General features: G+C 41.0%; 1 protein-coding gene across 1 annotated transcript in view; it reads right to left on the bottom strand.

Annotated features, from left to right (window-relative positions):
- The window catches only part of RYR2 (ryanodine receptor 2), a 1,389,277-nt gene that overhangs the window by 585,692 nt on the left and 784,253 nt on the right, over positions 1-19,332 (bottom strand). Inside the window, 3 exon segments of the mRNA XM_033937646.1 lie at positions 6,618-6,761; positions 11,127-11,232; positions 16,600-16,800. Coding sequence (XP_033793537.1) covers positions 6,618-6,761; positions 11,127-11,232; positions 16,600-16,800 — 451 coding nt within the window.

Genomic DNA, 19,332 nt, shown 5'->3' with positions numbered 1-19,332 from the left:
CTTGGTATCGAAATTGATGTAGCACAACAAGACTCTACGTTGTTACCATGCAAAAAGTTATCTAGGTTAAGTGAGACAATTCAGGATATCACATTGTTAAAAAAAAAGGCTAATTTAAAACAGCTCCAGTCCCTGCTAGGCTTACTTGCTTTTGCAGCAAGAGTAATATCTATGGCACAAATATTTTCCCAAAGGATGGCTTTGGCTATGACGGGGGTGAAAAAGAGCCATCACTTCATTAGAGTTACTAAATCCATAAAGCGAGACTTGCAGATATGGGAAAAATTCTTGAAGGATTTTAATGGGCCAACATTTTGGCAAAGTCCTCCAGTGGGCAATGAAGAACTGCAGTTTTTCACCAATGCTTCTGAAGAATTAGGCTTTGGCATACATTATACTGTAGAGGCAACAGGTCACCCATCCTCCTGCACATAAATAAATTGATTTTTGTTTTGCCTTTTAACTTTGTGTGGCTGTGGTTTTCAAGGCTCACAAGCCCACCCTTGCTTGCACAATTACAGATGCCTTTGTAAAAATGTAGCATATTGGTGAGGCAAGAATTCCCATTGGTTGAATTCTTGTTGATTTTGTCCCATTAAAATGGGATTGTCTATATGCTCAGCAATTTGGTTCTGGCATCAATGCTTACTGGTCTGTGCTCTCCTCAATCACCACAGGAACCCTTTTTAAAAAATTAGCATTATTTTGGCCCCTATCCAATATTCAGATATTCCAGATAAATTTAATGGCTGGTTACAGATTACTAATATGTAGGAGATCAGCAATTTTATTTTTTTTATTTCTTTCAGTCCCAGAGATTTGCTGCTCTTTAATTTGTTGACTTGAATTTATTAAATCTTCCAGTTCATCAAGATTTCAGTTCATCCGTGTCATCACTTTTAAATACTGTTCGTGGCATATATAGCTCCCTTACATCTTCCTCAGTAAAGACTGACACTAACCCCCTCTTTTCCAAAACTGTGATAGCAGTTTCTAGCTCAGAGAGCCGCACTGAATGGCCCGCGCTGCTCCCAATGCTCATAGGAACTCAGTGAGCATCGGGAGCAGCGCAGGCCATTCAGCATGGCTCCCCATGCTAGAAACTGCTATCGTAGTTTCGTAAAAGAGAGGGTAAAAATTAAATTAGTCTTTCTACTATAGCCTTGTATTTCTAGAGTGCTCCTTTTATTTCTTGATGTTTTAACAATCCAACTGACTCTTTGCAGGCTTTCTGCTTCTAATGTACCTGAAAATGGGTTTTTGCCACCATCGAATGCCTCTTTTCAAACTATCTTTTATACTTCTTTATAAATGCTTTGCATATAACTTGCCAGTGCTTATGCTGCTTCCCATTTTCTTCATTAGGATTCTTTTATCCATTTTTTGAAAGATGTTCTTTTCGCTTGAAAAGCCTCTTTCACCTCATCTTTTAATCATCTTGACCTTCCTTCCACCTTTTTTTGATATGTGGAAAACATGTGGTCTGAGCTTTCAAGATGGTATTCTTAAAAAATGTCAATGATGATGTGAAACGCCTAACCTTTATAGCTGCTCTTTGTATCTTTTTTTTTTTTTAATTTTACTATTTTTCTCATTTCATCATAGTTACCCTTTCAAAAGGTAACATAATATAATTTTTTTAACACTGCAGTTACCCATTAGATTGATTCAATGTGGTATACAAAGTTTAAAAGGCTAAGGGGTTTATAATCAAAACAAAAAAAAAGTCTAAAAAGTGCCTAAATGGGTACTTGGATGATCAAAAAGCCTGATCGTCCAAGTCCCCATAACCAAAGCTGGTTTAGACGTATCTAAAACCAGCTTAGGCCTTTCCTCTGTCTTTAAATGCATAGAGCGAAAAGAGGCATTTTTAGAGGAGGGGAAAGGGCGGGAGGTGGGCAGGAGGTAGGCCGACCTAGACATAGGCGTGCAGTTGGTATAACCAAAAGTTTAGGCAGGTTGCCTAGACGGCACATATACATTTTGACTTAGACCAAGTCAAAACAGGTATAAATGCTAAAAAGGGGCAGCTGAGCTGATGGCGGCAGCTCAGCGGCCCCAGCAACCTGCCTTCCCCCTACTGCAACAATCGCTGCAGGAGAAATGAGCCATCTCTCCACCCCTCCCCCCGATCGGATCGGGTAGGAGGGAGCCCAAGCCCTCCTACCCCAGCAACTACCCACCAACCTAACAATGATCGGGGCAGGGGGGAGCCCAAGCCCTCCTTCCCCAGCAAAATCTCCTACCCCAGCGAAACCTCCTACCCCCCACCCCCACTAAGATATGGGCAGGAGGGATCCCAGGCCCTCCTACCCTCGGCGCACCCCCTTCCACAATCCCCACCCCGAACCCTCGAGTGGGCCCTCTACCGACCCCTTGACATGCCCCCCAGTACCTGAAAAACAGTTGCCAGATGGACGGGTCCCAAGCCTGTCCATCCGGCAGGCCCGCCATCTGTCGACTGGCGGGCCTTAGGGCCTGATTGGCCCAGGCTCCTCAAACCCCGCCCACAGCTGGGGCCTGAGGCGCCTGGGCCAACTGGAATCAGCCCAGTAGCTTTAGGTCCTTCCTGTGGGCGAGGCCTTAGGCACATGGGCCCAACCCAGCGGGGAGGGGGGGTCACAGGGTCGGCGGTAACCGGTGTTCTTTTTGACAGACACCGCCTAAAAGCTCTTGTTGGGTGTTTGGGACTTAGGCTTTTTGGGAGGTTGATTATATGTTGTTAGTGTAGACATAGTAGTGGTCTGAGCGTTTAAACAGCTGAACGTACAGGCAGGTCATTATCAAAAAATCCTCCTTTTGGAGGTTTTTTTTTAGAATGGACATTTTCCCTGCTTCTACTTTCAACGTTTAGGGCCTTAGGCCAAAAGGGGACTTAGACGTTTTTTTTTTAAATGCCCCTCCACACCAATTCTAGGAATTACAATATATAGATTTCACTAAATACCACACTTATCTAATAAAAATTTTCTGGAAACGATTAGGTTTTTTTTTTTTTTAATCTCATAAAAAGTCAGTCTCTAATCTAATATCCAATGGAAAAGAATTCCAAGCTAATCAGCTTGATATGGTTAATAAAAAGTTTATTTTATTTTTGGGTTTAATACCTTTAATTATAAAAATATTTATCATAAAACAGGGAAAAAAAAAATCAACAAATATTTTATATATACCAGAGCTAACCCATGGAGCATTCTAAATACAAATCGGATTATGACCACTATTTCCAAACGGATCTAACATCATTTCCTCTCAGGGTAAAACCTCCACAATAGCTCAAACGTTAAGAAAATCTTCATGTAAGATATATACTTAAGAGGCCCGAAGGTTGAACCTTAAATACACACTGCTTCTTTTAAATTCACAGCAAACCACCAAATGCTCCTTAGGGGTCTCTGACTTTACACTATAAAGGCATTACTGTCATCACAGAAGAGGGATGCTGTAACCAGAGGACATGCTCTCCTTTCTACTCTAACGTGTTATGGTCCTGAATGCAGGAGTATACTTGACTATTAAGGATTCTAAAAGGATCCTTACACTTAGATGAGGGAGATGTGTAATGTTTGGTTATATAGAAAAGTGTTTATTTAATGCTGTACGATCTCATGGTTCTTATTTTAGAAGCATCCCAATCTGTAAACAGCTGGACACAGCGGAAGAGATAAAATGACCAGACAACAAAGGTAGAAAAATTATTTATTTTCTCTTTAGTAATTAGAATATTTCAGTTTTGGAATGTATATCTACCACTTAGGCTGCTATCAGACATAATTAAAAGGGTATTGAAAACAGCTATTTATGGAGGCTTTTTCTTGAATTTTATCTAATGATAGAAATCCTGGAGAACTTTTGATACATGTAAATTATTCTGCATTGTATTGTTATTTATGATTGTGTATGTATCTTGTGAACCACTTAGGCTTAAGTGGGGTATAAGTTTTTAAATAAATAAATAATGATGTTAAAAACATTGCTGGGGCAGAAATTTGGGAGCGGACCCTAAAGCCTACTAGTAAGCTCTGCCTTCTTTAAATTCAAGTAGGCTTGGGACCCTTTCTGTCCAGGGGGTAAAGGGTAATTGCCCTGGTTGTACATAGTGCCCAACGCCATCCCTGACCTCTGCTATATTTATATTTATCAAATTACAAGGGAAAAGTTTTCAGGATTTCAGTTTAATTTCTGTCTACAGATTTCTATTTTCAGTTTGTGGTCACTTATTCTGTATTTGGTATCTGTGCTACGTGTGTTTGACTGAGGCCAAGTATTTTGTTCACAATAATTTATTTATTATTATTATTTATTAAAATTTAGCTCACACTTTTTTTAAGTATAGCTCAAGGTGAGTTACATTCAGGTATGATAGGTATTTCTCTGTTTCCAGAGGACTTACAGTCTAAGGGGCCCTTTTACCTAACTGCAGCTTGGAAATGAGATGGCTGAGGGAAGATATGATCGAAGCAAGAGGGGAATAAGAGAAGCTGTGGGACAGTAGAACACAAAGGTAAGTGTTGAGTGGAGTTGGGTCTTAGAATGATTAGAAATGGGGTGTAAAAGGTGGTACAGAGAGGAAGGGCTGTGGCTAAAGAGGGGGAAGTTTAGGGTGATGAGGGGAAGAGAGATGAGTTTAGGATCAGGGCAGGATGGAAATGAAGAGTGGAAGGTAGAAGGAGGGGAAGAAAGAGTAGTGAGTAAAGTGAGAAAAATTTAAGGCATAACAAAAGAGGACTGAAAGGTGGGGGCTGAAAGGGGAATGTGATATGGAGTCAGAATAAAGAGAGAAGATGGATGGGAACACAAAGGGAAGAGAAGGTGGCAGGGATGAGAGAGATAAAAATTGGCTTTTGAGATTATTCTTCAAAAATAAAGAGAAAAAGTTCCTTGACTTTAAGATACAAATGTTCCCAGATTTGGCAAAAGATACACAAATACGTAGAAAGGAGTTTCTATTATTAAAACCTGGAGTTTTGGCTCTTGGGGGAACTTTTTATCTTCGTCATCCCTGCAAATGTATAGTACAATATAATTCTCAGAAATATGTTTTCTTTGAGCCAAACCAGCTGACGGCCCTTCTCTCCTTGTCTTACCTGGAGAAGGGAAAGAAATGAGGGCTTTTAGATATTAGACGCCTGAACATCAGTTAACCACGTACCACGTATCTGTAGTTAGTATTTTCCTGTTATTCCGTTCATTTACATCATGGATCTTATGGTGGACTTGAGAGATTATACAATATTTTGTTCTTATGTAAAATTATGAGATTTCTTCTGTTTCTTTTGCTGTAATCACTTTCTGTACAAGTTTTATCTTGATTTGTTATTTGAAGTTCATAAATATATAATTTAAAAAAAAAAAAGAGGTTGATGACTAGCTAGTGTAAACTGAATTGCTGAGCACACAATCTGAGAATCCGCTGAACTAAACATTTGGTATGGGTTCTAGATTTTGCTGTTTTACCAAATCAGGCACTTATGCATTTAAATTGCAAAGTTACACTTTGAGTGCTGGATTTTTGGGGAGTTTTTTGCATTCTTGATATGCAGGCAGGTAGATATGTGCGCTCCTGCATGTCCCTATATATATTTTACAAAAAGCTGCATGCTCAACAAGTCTTTTATATCATACCCAGAGATTCTGAATATCCCAACTTTTACATTCCTTTTCTGACCTCATCATTCTGTGCAAAATGGGGCTCTATATAGGGAGTGGGATTCCTCTCGCTCCCATGGGCTGTTAGTCCATTGCAAATTGTCCTCTACTAAATTGCTGTAGCCCATCCAGTCCTTAGTCAGTGGTTACAGGCTACGATTCTAGAAAATGGTAAAGGTGTGCACCCTAAGTCTAGAAACTACAGGTCAATGATGTGCAATGACTGAATTCTTCCCGCAAAAGTCCTGGAAATGCTGCCTTCAAAAGTAATGGACGTTAATGGGCCACCACAAAATATTTTGCATTCTTCCATTTACAATCAATAAATGCTTTCATTTTATTTATATTTATAGATAGATAGATAGATAAAATTGTATGTATATATGTATGTTCCAGCATAACTCTGAAAAACATGGACAGATTTCAACCAAACTTGCTATACATATGAATTACTATCTGGGAAAAAAAAATACTGTGGGGGTGGGAAAGGGGTGACATGTAAAGAATCATCGAAAAAGGCAGATATTGCTTTGACCAATGGTGTGAAGCTTGGGGGATGATGTCACACAGTCAGAATGATGTTACAGTCAACAGTTTATAAGGAAGTGCAGCTGTGGTGAAGCCTAAACAGAAACTGAAAACTGAAAATTTGTGTGATGTTAATCCTCAAGTGAATGTTCCTTAAGGGAATTTATATCTGGGCAATGCCGGGTGATCAGCTAGTATCTTATATTTAGAAAGATACTGTGATTAGTTTATTAGCTTACAGAAATCCAGCAAAACTAAACCTGTATATGCATGCCAAAGTACTTGGAAACATGCAAGTATTTCCACTGACCAAAATTCAGCAAATGACCTATACAAACATTTCAATATGAAATATATCCTCCCTTTTAAAAACAAAGATCTGTTGAATTTAGAAAGGGGGTGTTTTATTCATTTATTTTTGTGTTTTGTTTAGTACTTACATGGCTTATTAGCTTCATTTTCAGCTGGCTTTTCTGTTCGCTTTTTGTTAAGGTATGTAACTTTTTCTAACAAGTATAAGAAACGTCCACAAATTGTTGAATCACTGCAATGCTCATGACCTCCATCTTCATCTAATTCTATTCCTGGAAACAAAATATGTTCAATAATTCATTAGAAAACTTCTACAGATTATCTACAAATACATACACACACAATATTTTTTTAGGTGGTACATGGCAAGCATAGATTTTTTTTTTTTTTTTTTTTGCCACCTGCTGTCATTTCTATGCTGGTTCCTAAAAGTAAACATGTGTCAAAGCTAATACCACCACAGCCGGTGATAAAAAAAAAAAAAAAAAAAGCCTAACGTGGTTTCATAAAAGGATTATCAGTTTTCTGTGGGGCTAAGGACTAGCTCACTGCTTCCATTTGTCCCCACTCCAAAGGACAGAACTGCTTGTCTGCCAGTGATATTGAAACCTGCACGGAACAGTGACAAAAATGTGGACCTTGGGGTCTTTGAAGATATGCAACACTACCTATCCTAGCAGAACATCTCCATACTTTGTGTTCAAAGACAGGCTGCAGGAACAGATGGTACTGCACCTATTCAGAGTCCCTTTTATTCATAAGAGTATGGGTGGAACAGGGAACAGGAAGCAGGGTGTCTCTCTGGGATCTAAGCATCTTTCCACAACATATCAAAGTCAGTTGGATTGTTTGCTTGTTTGTTGAGCAGTATGGCTGGATGAAGCCTAGTCTCAGTGAATGAAACAAGCCCTGACTACAGGGTAGATACAATAGAAATGTTTAAATACTTGAAAAGTAAATTTTCCAGAGATAGGGAAATCATTGCTAGAGAATGTGGTAAAAGCAGTTAGCTTAGCATGGTTTAAAAACAAAAAAAAAGGCTGGGATAACTTCCTAAAAGAAAAGTCCATAAGCCATTAATAAGATGGGCTTGGGGAAATCCACTGCTTATTCCTATCAAAAGCATCATAAGATCTATTTTTTACTCTTTGGGGATCTTGCCAGAAACTTGTGGCCTGAATACTGGGCTTGATGGGCCTTCGGTCTGTCCCAGTATGGCAACTCTTGTTCTAAGAATGGAAGGCAGAGAGAAGAAAAGGAAGGACTAGTGGAGAAAGGAGGAAAGTCAAGGGAGCAGTGACTGAAAATGTCAAACAGTAAAAGACAGAGATAAGGAACAATAGAGAAGGTGGAGAATTAAAGTAAGGAAAGGAGAAAGAAGATGAGAGAGAGAAGAAGGGAGGGACAGAAAAAAAGATAAGAAAAGGGAGAAGAGGATCAAAAGACAAGATAAGATAGATAAGGGAGGAAAGCAGGATGGAACAGAAAAGAAGAGGGAGAGCAGTATGGAGGAGACCTGTATGCATGAAGAATGAACAAGTGAGTAGTGTATGACAGTAGACTGGGGAATTAGATAGTCACATGCTAACATGCAAATGGAGACATTTCCTTGCAAATATTTTACTCAGCTGCAATTATTTAGGTTCCCTTAAGCTGTATGAAAGTGGCTGCATGCTAATTTCACAATCCCCAATCAAGCTCCACTAACTTTTTAGGAACTTAAATGGGGGTTTCTGGTAAAAATAGTCACCTAATTTTAGTGGATCAGTGGTGACATTGTATTTTACATGGAAACAAAGAAAAAGGTGGCAGATGAAGACCATCCAGCCAATATTCAGCGGGCGCTAGGGGCATCACCATTTTAAGACCTGGAAACAATGGTACAGGAGGAGAAAGGGGATTGTTCCAGCCCTATCCCACTAGACCCAAGAGATCTCCTCTAGGTAAATTCTGGAAGGTTATATTTTGCAACTGTGGAGGGTCTTCAAGTATGGAGAGAGATTGGGGTGGGGGGTTCAGGGATAAAAGGGAATTATGCTAATGAGGAGTTGAAAAGGGGTGGGTGATCAAATGCAGGGGGTGATTAGATTCAGAAGGTGGGCAATCAGAACAGGGGGTTGATGAGAACATATGAACATAAGAATAGCCTTACTTGGTCAGACCAATGGTCCATCAAGCCCAGTAGCCCATTCTCACAGTGGCTAATCCAGGTCACTAGTAACTGGCCAAAATCCAAAAAGTAGCAACATGCCTTGTGTCTTTCTCAATAGCAGACCATGGACTTTTCCTCCAGGAAATTGCCCAAACCATTCTTAAAACCAGCTATGCTATCTGCTCTTATCTCAACCTCTGGCAATGCATTCCAGAGCATAACTATTCACTGAGTGAAAAAATATTTCCTCCTATTGGTTTTAAAAGTATTTCCCTGTAACTTCATCGAGTGTACCCTACTGTTTGTAATTTTTGACGGAGTGAAAAATCGATCCACTTGTACCCATTCTACTCCACTCAGAATTTTGTAGACTTCAATCATATCTCCCCCTCAGCCATCTCTTTTTCAAGCTGAAGAGTCTTTCCTTATACAAGAGGAATTCCATCTTCTTTATCAGCTTGGTCGCTCTTCTTTGAACCTTTTCTAGTGCCGCTATATTTTTCTTGAGATAAGGAGACCAGAACTGAATGCAATACTCCAGGTGAGGTCGCACCATGGAGCGATGCAGAGGCATTATAACATTCTTAGTCTTGTTAACCATCCCTCTTTTAATAATTCCTAGCATCCTGTTTGCTTTTTTGGCCACCGCTGCATATTGGGCGGAAGGTTTCATTGTATTGCCTATAATGACACCTAGATCCTTTTCTTGGGTGCTAACCCCCAAGGTGGACCCTAGCATTCAAGTTTCAAATTTATTTAAAATATTTGATTTGATCGCAAAATCCAAATCCAATGCAATTTACATTTAGTTAAAAATTAGGTTAAAATAAAAAAACAAGACAATTAGTTCTATTTTAATAAAATAATACGTTTGAAAAAGGGAGGAGGAAAAAAAAAGGATTAAATACAATTCATAAACAAATAAAAAGGGATAGGTAATGAAACAAAAGATTGGGGAAGGTTACGCACTTAATTATAGAACAACTGGGGAACCTGGAAAGAGGGATAGGCATCAGCTCTGCAACCTGGAAGTTATGCATGTATTGGCTGATATTTAATGCCAGCATTTGCATAATCAAGTGGGCATAGTTAGGATTGGTCCTATCTGCCTGCTTAGCTATGCAAGCACTGACACAAATATTGAAGCACCCATAAAACTGTCACCCCTCTCCAACTCTGCCCCCATAGAATCCCTCTCCTGTCCAGTTCCAAGATGGCTGGTTAGTGCCAATATTCAGAAGCACTGTCTAGTTAAGTGCCACTGAATACTGGCAGCAGGCTGAGTATGATTTAAATGGACAGGAGCCTTTCCTGCCCACTCACATGATTGACACACAGCCAGCGCCATTTTTTTTAGGTGCCGCCCAATGTAGGCACCTTTTACAGAATCCGGCCCCTAGTGTTGACCTAGTGCCTATTTTTGAGAAAGATTTATAGAATCCCTCCACCAATAGTGCACACTAAACTAAAGAGCATGCACTGTTATGAATTTAAATGAAACAATATAAAAATATACATCTATAACATCTACCTTCTCACCTGCCATCAGCAAAGAAGCTGGTGAAACATGCATTTTTATGCCAACTGAGCTTCCAAAGATCATTGTTGTCCAGCCTGAGAGTGAAGCAGGGGCTACATAAATAATGGAATTGGGCTTATAATGCTCTAGGTCAGTGGTCTTCTTTAATCTTTAAGCTGGGGCCACTCTGGATTCTAATGAACTGAAGTAGAGCCACCAAATATCTTCCCACGTAGGGCCATGACACTGCTGACCCATGTGTTATCAATGACATCCAAACGTGCATGTGCGGATGCCTCTTCCCAATGCGATTTTGAGAGAAGCTTCTCAAAACATAGACAAAGTGCCGGGTTTTGAAAAGTCGTCCCGATCCCCAAGACATGTCCTCGAAAAGGAGGACATGTCTTGGAAAATACAGACGTCTGGTAATCCTAAGCAAACCCGCACGTCAATGTGGAGAGTAATAAACACTGCAATTAGTCATGAGAGGCAGTGCAGCTTAAAGCTGCTGCTACTGCTAGGCCACCCTGTGAGGGAGAGGCAGTGAGGTAAAAGATGGGGAGGAAGAGAGAGGAAAGTATAAAGGTGATGATGGAGAAAGAAAGAGGAGCGAGAGAGAAAAAGGTCTACTGTAGAGGAAAGAAGAGAATAGGCAAGCCAAGAATGTGGATGGGGATAGAGGTGGAGAATGAGGGAAACCAAAGGAGGAGGAGGGGGAAAAAAATATGAATAGTGATGGCAGAGAAACATCCATGGAGGATGTAAAAGACTGGTGAAGGCTACTGTGAAAACTGGATACTGAATGACCCAGTATGGCTATTCTTATGCTCTTAACATTTATTAAGAATTTCACTGTAAATGTATTGAGGGGTTCACTTAATCCCATATAATGATATATATTACTCATCCATAGCTCTAATTCTAATCAGATGCTGCATTAAAAAGTACTTTCAGAGATAAGCTTACCACAGTGAGTCATCAGATCCTCATGGAAATCCAGGAGCTGATCTCTTATTTCTTCTGGACTTGAATGGTCATTTTTACTGTCTTTAAAATTCAGGAGCATATTAATCTAAAAAAAAAAAAAAAAAAAAGGATAAATCAATTACAAATGTTCTTTTTGAACAGGTGCCTCTTTGGATCATTTTGCAGGAAAAAACTTACAACAAAAGATGTATCATAGCAGAGGTTCATATAGCCGGTGCCAGAGATAAGTAGTAATAAAGTACAGCTACTTTGTTAAAGTACTTAAGTACAATTAAAAGTACTTTTAATTGTAGAGTTTCATTTTTTTGCCATACTTTTTACTAGTAACTCATTACATCTAAGCTGTACTTTAGCACTTAATTTGGAAAGTAGTTTTTAAGAAAAAGTAATTGTCAGGGAGAGGAATCAAGATGGCGTCGGAGTGAGTCGAGCTACTAAGTGGCTCCTGCTCTGTTTGGCATTTTTTTCAATTTTTCAACTCTTTCTTATAGAAATTTACCTGTCATGCCTAAGCGCAGGGGTAAGCAGAGGAGTGTGCCTCCTGCCTCCTCTTCCACTTCATTGACTCGGCAAGCGGCAATAACATCCTATGTCGTTCCAGTTGGAGAGGGCGCATCCGCTGACCAAGGAGGGCAGACCTCGGTCCTGGAAGGCGACGTCTCGCTTAGCCCCTTTGGGCCCGGAGTTTCTCCGCGTCCCGGGATGATGTCGGGGACGCCCTCAGACGCACAGGAAGCGCCGGAATTGATGTCTCCGGCGGCGCTGCAGGTCTCACCCCTGACCCCGGATGGAAACCACAGCTTGCTGACTTCTTTACAGTCAGCATTGGAAACCGGAGGACTTGAAAGTCAGCGGGAAGCGGGGAAGGTGGAGATGGATCCTATGGTGGAGTCCCCCGGAATAGCTACCCCTGCTCCCCTGATCAAACCAGCGCTGATTGACATGGAGGCATTATGGAGTGCTATGGAGACTTTACATAAGGTATGCTCCCAAATTGTACTTTCCACACAAAATAATAATAGTAAAATTAAAACTTTTGAAGAGAAACTCCAGCAACAGTCTCTTAGAATGGACAAATTGGAGAAATCTGTGGCAGATGGGAAGATTACTACTAATTTACAACTTAAAGAGAAAGTTTTACTAGCTAGGAAAATTGAAAATTTGGAAAATGCTAATAGGAACCTAAATTTGAGACTTTTAAATTTTCCTGTTACCAAGTTTCAATCTCCTAGGGACCTATTTCATTCTTTTTTGAATACTGTTTTGAAATTTCCTGAAAATAACATGCCACCATTACAAAAGATATATTACTTAAATTTACCAAAGGGGGATAAAGATAAAGGGAACGTCATACCGGGAGAAATGGATTTCACTGGTATGCTGGAGAATCGCAAGAAGATTTAATGACAAAAGCTACTTTATTGGTAACTTTTGTTTTTCTTCAAGATAAAGAAGCAATTCTTCGTCTATTCTATAGGACTGAAAAGGTGGAATTTCATGGATTCAAAATTTCTATATTTCCTGATGTATCTAAGTGGACACAAGCCAGACGCAAGAAGTTCTTGGCTTGTCGTCAGTCTGTTTTGAGTTTAGGGGCAACTTTTCAATTACGTTTCCCCTGTAAATGTTGCATTACTTATCAGAGTAACAGATATATTTTCTATGAACCCGATCAATTGTTTTTTCTTGAAGGTAAAGTAACTACAAGAATTCCAGATACCTCCATGGAACCTACCCAGCAGGCCATTAGTTAAATAACTCCAACTGTACTCTGTTATTTGTAATGTATTAATTTAGTTTATTTCTTGAAACCAACTACCCTTGGAAGTGAATGATTCCTTCTCCTCTCAGATTGTGGACTTTACTCATAGTTACTATGTGGCATTATTTCATAATTAATAATTGTTTTTCTTATTGGATTGTTATATTTCCTTCAAGTACTGATTGACATGTTAATTTGTAAAAGTATAAATAATAAAAAAAGAAAAAGTAATTGTCGTACCTCTGCTTTGCCCCCTTACAAGCTTTCCAAGTGATGTTGGATGCAGCTTGCATCTGATTGAGCCTGAACTAATGATCCCAACAACTATTGAGCTGTGACCAGAATTTCAGGCCCAATCAGATGCAAGCCAGTGAAAGGCATCACTTGGGAAACCTGATACTATCCTACAATAGTCAGAACAGGGCTGTAAAGCGTTTTTTTAATGTTGTATTGACAATACAATTCTGTTCAATGCCAATCAACCTAGTATATACAGTATGAAATCAATATATGCACCATCTCTTTACCTACAGGATTGGTTGTATGTGTTGCTATCTTTTATTTTATCAAAATAAGATCTAATGGGTCAATATTCAACCGGTGGTGGTCAACTTTTTTTTGTTTGTTTGTTTAATGTGACCTTTACTGGCTAAATTAACCCCGTATATTCAGGGCAGAACAATAACTTGGCTCTGGCACTGAATACCTGGTGCTAATTTAAGCAGGGCTGGCCACTGAAGCTTATGTGGGTCCTAGCCAATATAAGACAGTTATATAGGTCCTGACTGAATATTGGCTAGGACTCCCATAACTTTTTAAAACAGAATCACCTTTACAATCACTACCACACTACCCCCTGAAACAGCCCTTTCTTCTGATCTCCCTCCCACCCACCCACCCAAAACAACTACATTTCATTGGATCCCTCCATCCCATCAAGGAAGGAAACCCCTCCCATTTTCAGTCCCAATAAATCTCACCTAAATCTATCTGGGATCCCTGGTCTAATGGAGGTAGTGAGAGCAAGAACAAAATCCACTTGCTCATTCCCCTAGCAGCTGCAGTAACAAAATGGCTGCCATGACCTCTCATAACAGTCTTATATTATAGTACTCTAAAATTACTGCAAGGCTACTACTAGAGGTTGGGGCAGCCATTTTGCTGTAATCTACTCTCAATTACAAGGACTGGAGGAGTAGCCTAATGGTTAAGTAGTGGGCTGCAAACTAATATAACTAGGTCATATCCTACTGCAGCTCCTTGTGATTTTTTGCAAGTCACTTAACCCTCCATTGCCTCAGAATCAAAGTTAGATTCTGAGCCATCCAGAGACAGAATCAGATACCTGCTATACCTGAATGCATACCACTTCAGTACCTTGAAGACAATATATAAGAAATTAAGCAATAATGGGAATCTTTACTTTTTTCTTTATTTACACATTTTCAATAATTACAAACAAGTAACTACTTGAACAAAAAAGCCAAGCAACAGAAACATCGATGAAGATCCTAAAATATACAAAGTAATATATCATATATACTCAAATATAGGATGAGATTTTTGGGCCAAAAAAATGACCCAAAATGGGGGTCTTGTCACCCAGTGACCAACCGACGCCCTCCCGGACTTACTGTAGGCCTCTGCCGGCCTGCCATAAGACCTGGTAGGCCGTGATAGGAGGGATCCCTCCAGTCTCCCATCCTGGCCGATTCTAACAATTTTTTTACCCCCCCCTCCCCCCCCCCCCAAATTTTTTTTATTATTTTCTCGAATCCCTGGTGGTCCAGCATTGTATGGGCAGGAGTGAGCTTTCTGTGCTCCTGACCCACGCTGAGCCCCTCCCTCCATGGATGGCTGCCTCAGATCTCACGGCCAGGCACGTAGGAGAGAGCTTATTGAGCTCTCGCCTAGCCCTGCACTGCTCCCTGAATGGCTGCCACCAGTTCTCATGGGACTCGCGAGACCTGGCAGCAGCCATTCAGGGAGTGGTGCAGGGCCGGGCAGGAGCTCGAAAAGCTTGCTCCTGCGTGCCGAGTGCACCCCTCCCTCCCTGGATGGTGTAGCCGAGCCGGTACCTGTGGATCAAGGGGGACCGGCCCGCGCTCACAGTTACGCCGCTCTGACGTGCCTCCCCAACTGAGAGAGGTCCTGCTGGTTACTATTCACTGGCTTATCAATAAAGCACAAAGACAGAAAAAAGTCAATTCTTTATTAATCCTCAGTAATACACTTTATCCAGAGAAAAGTGTGATATGTTCTGTCCAATAGTTTGTTCTCAAACAAAAGTCATAAAGCAAATACTTAAATCAGGCACTCACGATGAGGCGGTCTCCAAAGAGCAAAAGGGACCAACTCAGACCTTTGTTCAGGTAAGGAACATAAACAAAAAAAACAATAACTATTTTCAGGAAATCAGGAGAACCAAAAACCAACAGTTCTCCTCACTAGCAAACAAAGTTCATTGTCACAGCACAGCTAAATAGTTCAGGTGCTTCAAGCCTTCAGGTATTCTGGCTTCTTCCCCAGCCAACTATACAAGAGCTGGCAGGGGGGAGGGGAGCAAGTGAATTCACCAATTAAGTAATCTGTGAAACAGACTTGCCACTAATGGCCCCACTATCCCAACCTGGATGGATAGTGAATTCTCCCCAACTTTACTCCCCTCAGGCTTTCACTCAATCCCTGTCCCAATACAGTCAGCTTAACTCCAGCTGACTGAATCACATTTCAAAAAAAAACGTGTTTTTTTTTCTCTTGCTTAAATCAAGCAGTGCTGGAACTGTCAGCACAAGTCCAGCAAAGGGTTTTCCCTTAACAAACCCCCTTTGCTCCCAAGTAGTGCAAACCCCAGCCCCAGTAGGGAAATAAACCACACATTCTCCAGCCCTGCCACTTAAATGATTTCCATAAGGACTTCTTCAGGCAGACTGGAGCTTTCCCCAAACTCCATAGGTTCTATCCCGGGTAGCTGGTTGTCCAAAGGGTCTGTGTCAGGCTCCCGCCTTTCCCAATCCCCAGCCTCTGGGTTGCCTTCAGGAGGGAAGATCCTTCTCTGAGCTGGTTCAGGACAGACTGCCTTTCTCCCTCTCAAAGCAGCCTCAAAAGTACTCCAGGGAAACTGCCCTGCCCTTTGAGGGGGAGGAGTTTTCTGCCTACTTTTCCTGGCTGGCTTTGGGAGCCTAATCATTCCCTGCAGCTGATGATCTCCAGGGAAAGAAAGGTTTATCAGGGGCTGTTGTGGGCTGTCCCAACTCTCCTCTTCTCCTCCCTGGAGATCAGACCTGTCTGTTACAAAGGGAAACCTGGGTTTTTCCCTAGGCTTGGTCACAATCCTATCCCCATGATTTGCCCTCCGAATCACAGGGCCAGGTTTAACATTAGCCTGCCCTGGCGAAAGCTGCATTTCAGGGATAGGATTGTGACAATGGCTGCCTCAGATCTCACAGCCAGGGGTGCACACGGCACACAGGAGCAAGCTTTTCAAGCTCCCGCCCAGCCCTGCGCTGCTTCCTGAATGGCTGCCGCCAGTTCTCACGAGTCCCATGAGAACTATGTCAGCCATTCAGGGAGCTACGCAGGGCTGGGCAGTAGCTCAAAAAGCTCACTCATGCATGCCTGGCTGCGAGATCTGAGGCAGCCATTCATATGACTGAGTATAAATCTGGTTGTTTATATGGTAGGTTATACCTGCTCTTGAGGTGGAGACCGAAATTCCCTTGTTTTCTTGGCAGTCAGTGCAGCAGACATGTTGAGTGCTTGCATAACCTCATTGTATCGGAAACGTTGGTTCTCTTGGAGTTTAGCTACAAAGTCATCAGAAAATGCTACGATTGCTTCTATCCTGTGACGTATTTGGCAGTCACACAGATACTGAAGTAGGTGGCACATCTAGAGTAACATAAATGAAGCTGTTAAGAAATGTGACACTTCAGTCTTGTCTCATCATCATGATTTGAGTTCTAAATGACAGAAATGAAGCTGTACCGAGTTTGATACCAGTACCTAGATCACAACGGTTTTAGTATGAGTTGTACATAATTTAGCTTTGCAATTTTTGAATTTGCTTCTACAGTGTAGATTGCTATTAATCATGGAGTATAGAAGGCTCTTTTATGCGAGGTATTATAGATGAAAATTCTGAAAATATTAAGACCAATATTTAAATACGCAATGAATGTACAATGGTTTCAAATTATAAGATAGAAAGACAGATCTATCTATGGGGCTCATTTTAAAAAAAGATAGATGCCCAAAAGACAGCATAAACCAGCACTTGGACATCTTAATAGTCAAAATGACCAAGTGGACAGACTTTCTAGACATCTTTCTGGTTGGTTTCTCTCCAGTGCATCCAAACCTTAAGAGGGCATGTTAGAGGCATGTTTTGAGTGGGCTTAAGACATGGACACTCGGCAAGGATAACCAAACCTTTAAAAAAGATTCCAGATTTGTTGTTTTTTTTTAGATGTTTGGAGCTAGACCTGTTTTAAAAGCATCTAAATCCTAAAAAGGTGCCCAAACTGACCAGATGACTACTGAAGGGATTAAGGTTTGACCCCCCTCCTTAACTCCCCCAGTGGTCACCGACCCCCTTCCACCACCCAAAGATGTGAAAAAAAGTACATTCTAGCCTGTATTATGAGTGGGTATTTAAAATATTTTAGCCCAAGCAGCTTCAGATGTTAACACAGACATTTGAGCCCAGAAAGCAGAGGGGCTCGTCTATGAAGTACTGTAGTAAATTTCACATTAAAAGTCCCAGGCACATATGTCACCATATCTTGCTCATATTGTATGGTGAGCCCTCAAAAACCTACTATACATTAAGATGACACCTGCAGGCATAAGGACTATTGTTCTGGTACATAAGTGAGTACAGTAAGTTTTGGGTAGGATTTTGAGGGCTCACCATACAATATAAGCAAGATATAATGACATTTGTACCCGGGATTTTAACTTGAAATTCGCTACAGTACTTCTTAGAAGAGCCCCTCTGCTATGCTCAGCTATCTGAACAGTTTGCTAAGAATGCAGGCTGCCTAGACAAAAACTTGCTTTTGTGCATTTTTCATGTGAATGTCTTTATATTTGAGAATGGCCAACAAAGGAAGACATATTAAGGACCAAAACATCTACTACATAGGTCATAAAAAAAAAAAGATAGATGTCTTGCTGTTTTGAGAAAGGACAATTTCTCTACTGGATTTCTTGATGTCTTTCCCAAAAACATCCAAACTCGGACTTAGATGTCCTATTGAAAATGCACTTCCATGTCTATATTTTTTCATCCCTCTCTCTCTCAAACCGGTTATGTCTACTGACTATTCATGGTTAGAATCTAAAAGTTAACTGGCTATATCACATGATAACCAGCAATATTCACCTCTGACCTGTTAAGTTCTACAGCCAAATTGGGCCGCATAAATAACAGGATTATCTTTGGCCACTATCAACTTGACTGACCAGTGCTAAATGTACAGTTACTTACCATAACAGATGTTATCCATGGACAGCAGGCAGATATTCTCACACATGGGTGACATCACCGACGGAGCCCCGGTACGGACACTTGAAAAGTGAATTTCAACTTTAAGTTTAGAAAGTTTGCGATCAGCCCGCACCACGCATGCACGAGTGCCTTCCCACCCAATGTAGGCGCACAGTCCATTAGTTAAGATAAGCCAGCTAAGAAGCCAACCCAGGGAGGTGAGTGGGTTGTGAGAATATCTGCCTGCTGTCCCTGGATAACACCTGTTATGGTAAGTAACTGTGCTTTATCCCAGGACAAGCAGGCAGCATATTCTCAAACATGGGTGACCACCAAGCTAACCAGAATGGGATGGTGGGACTGTTGGCCTTCAAGAAAATACATTTTGTAATACTGACTGGCCGAAGTGCCAATCCCGTCTGCAGAAAGACTCCAGACAGTAATGTGAAGTAAATGTATGAACTGAGGACCAAGTAGTAGCTTTACAGATTTCCTCAATAGGAGTAGATCTGAGGAAAGCAACCAAAGCTGCCATAGCTCGGACTTTGTGAGCTCTGACACCACTTTCCAGGTGCAGTCCAGTCTGAGCATAACAGAACAATATACAGACAGCTACCCAGTTGGAAATTGTTCTCTTGGAAACAGGATGCCCCAACTTGTTAGGATCAAATGAGACGAAGAGTTGAGGAGATGTGCGATGTGGCTTTGTCCTGTTGATGTAATAGACCAAAGCACGCTTACAGTCCAGAGTGTGAAGGGCTGTTTCTCCTGCATGAGAATGAGGTTTAGGGAAAAAAACTGGAAGAATAGTTGACTGAGATGAAACTTCATCACTACTTTCAGAAGAAATTTTTTTTTTTTTGGGGGGGTGTATAGAACCACTTTATCATGGTGAAACACTATGAAGGGTAGATCCGCCACCAATGCTTGCA

This window comes from Geotrypetes seraphini, chromosome 3, assembly GCF_902459505.1.
Source record: "Geotrypetes seraphini chromosome 3, aGeoSer1.1, whole genome shotgun sequence".
Taxonomy (NCBI): Eukaryota; Metazoa; Chordata; class Amphibia; order Gymnophiona; family Dermophiidae; genus Geotrypetes; species Geotrypetes seraphini.
The sequence above is the reverse complement of the archived record's forward strand: the minus strand, read 5'-3'. Positions and strand labels throughout refer to the sequence as shown.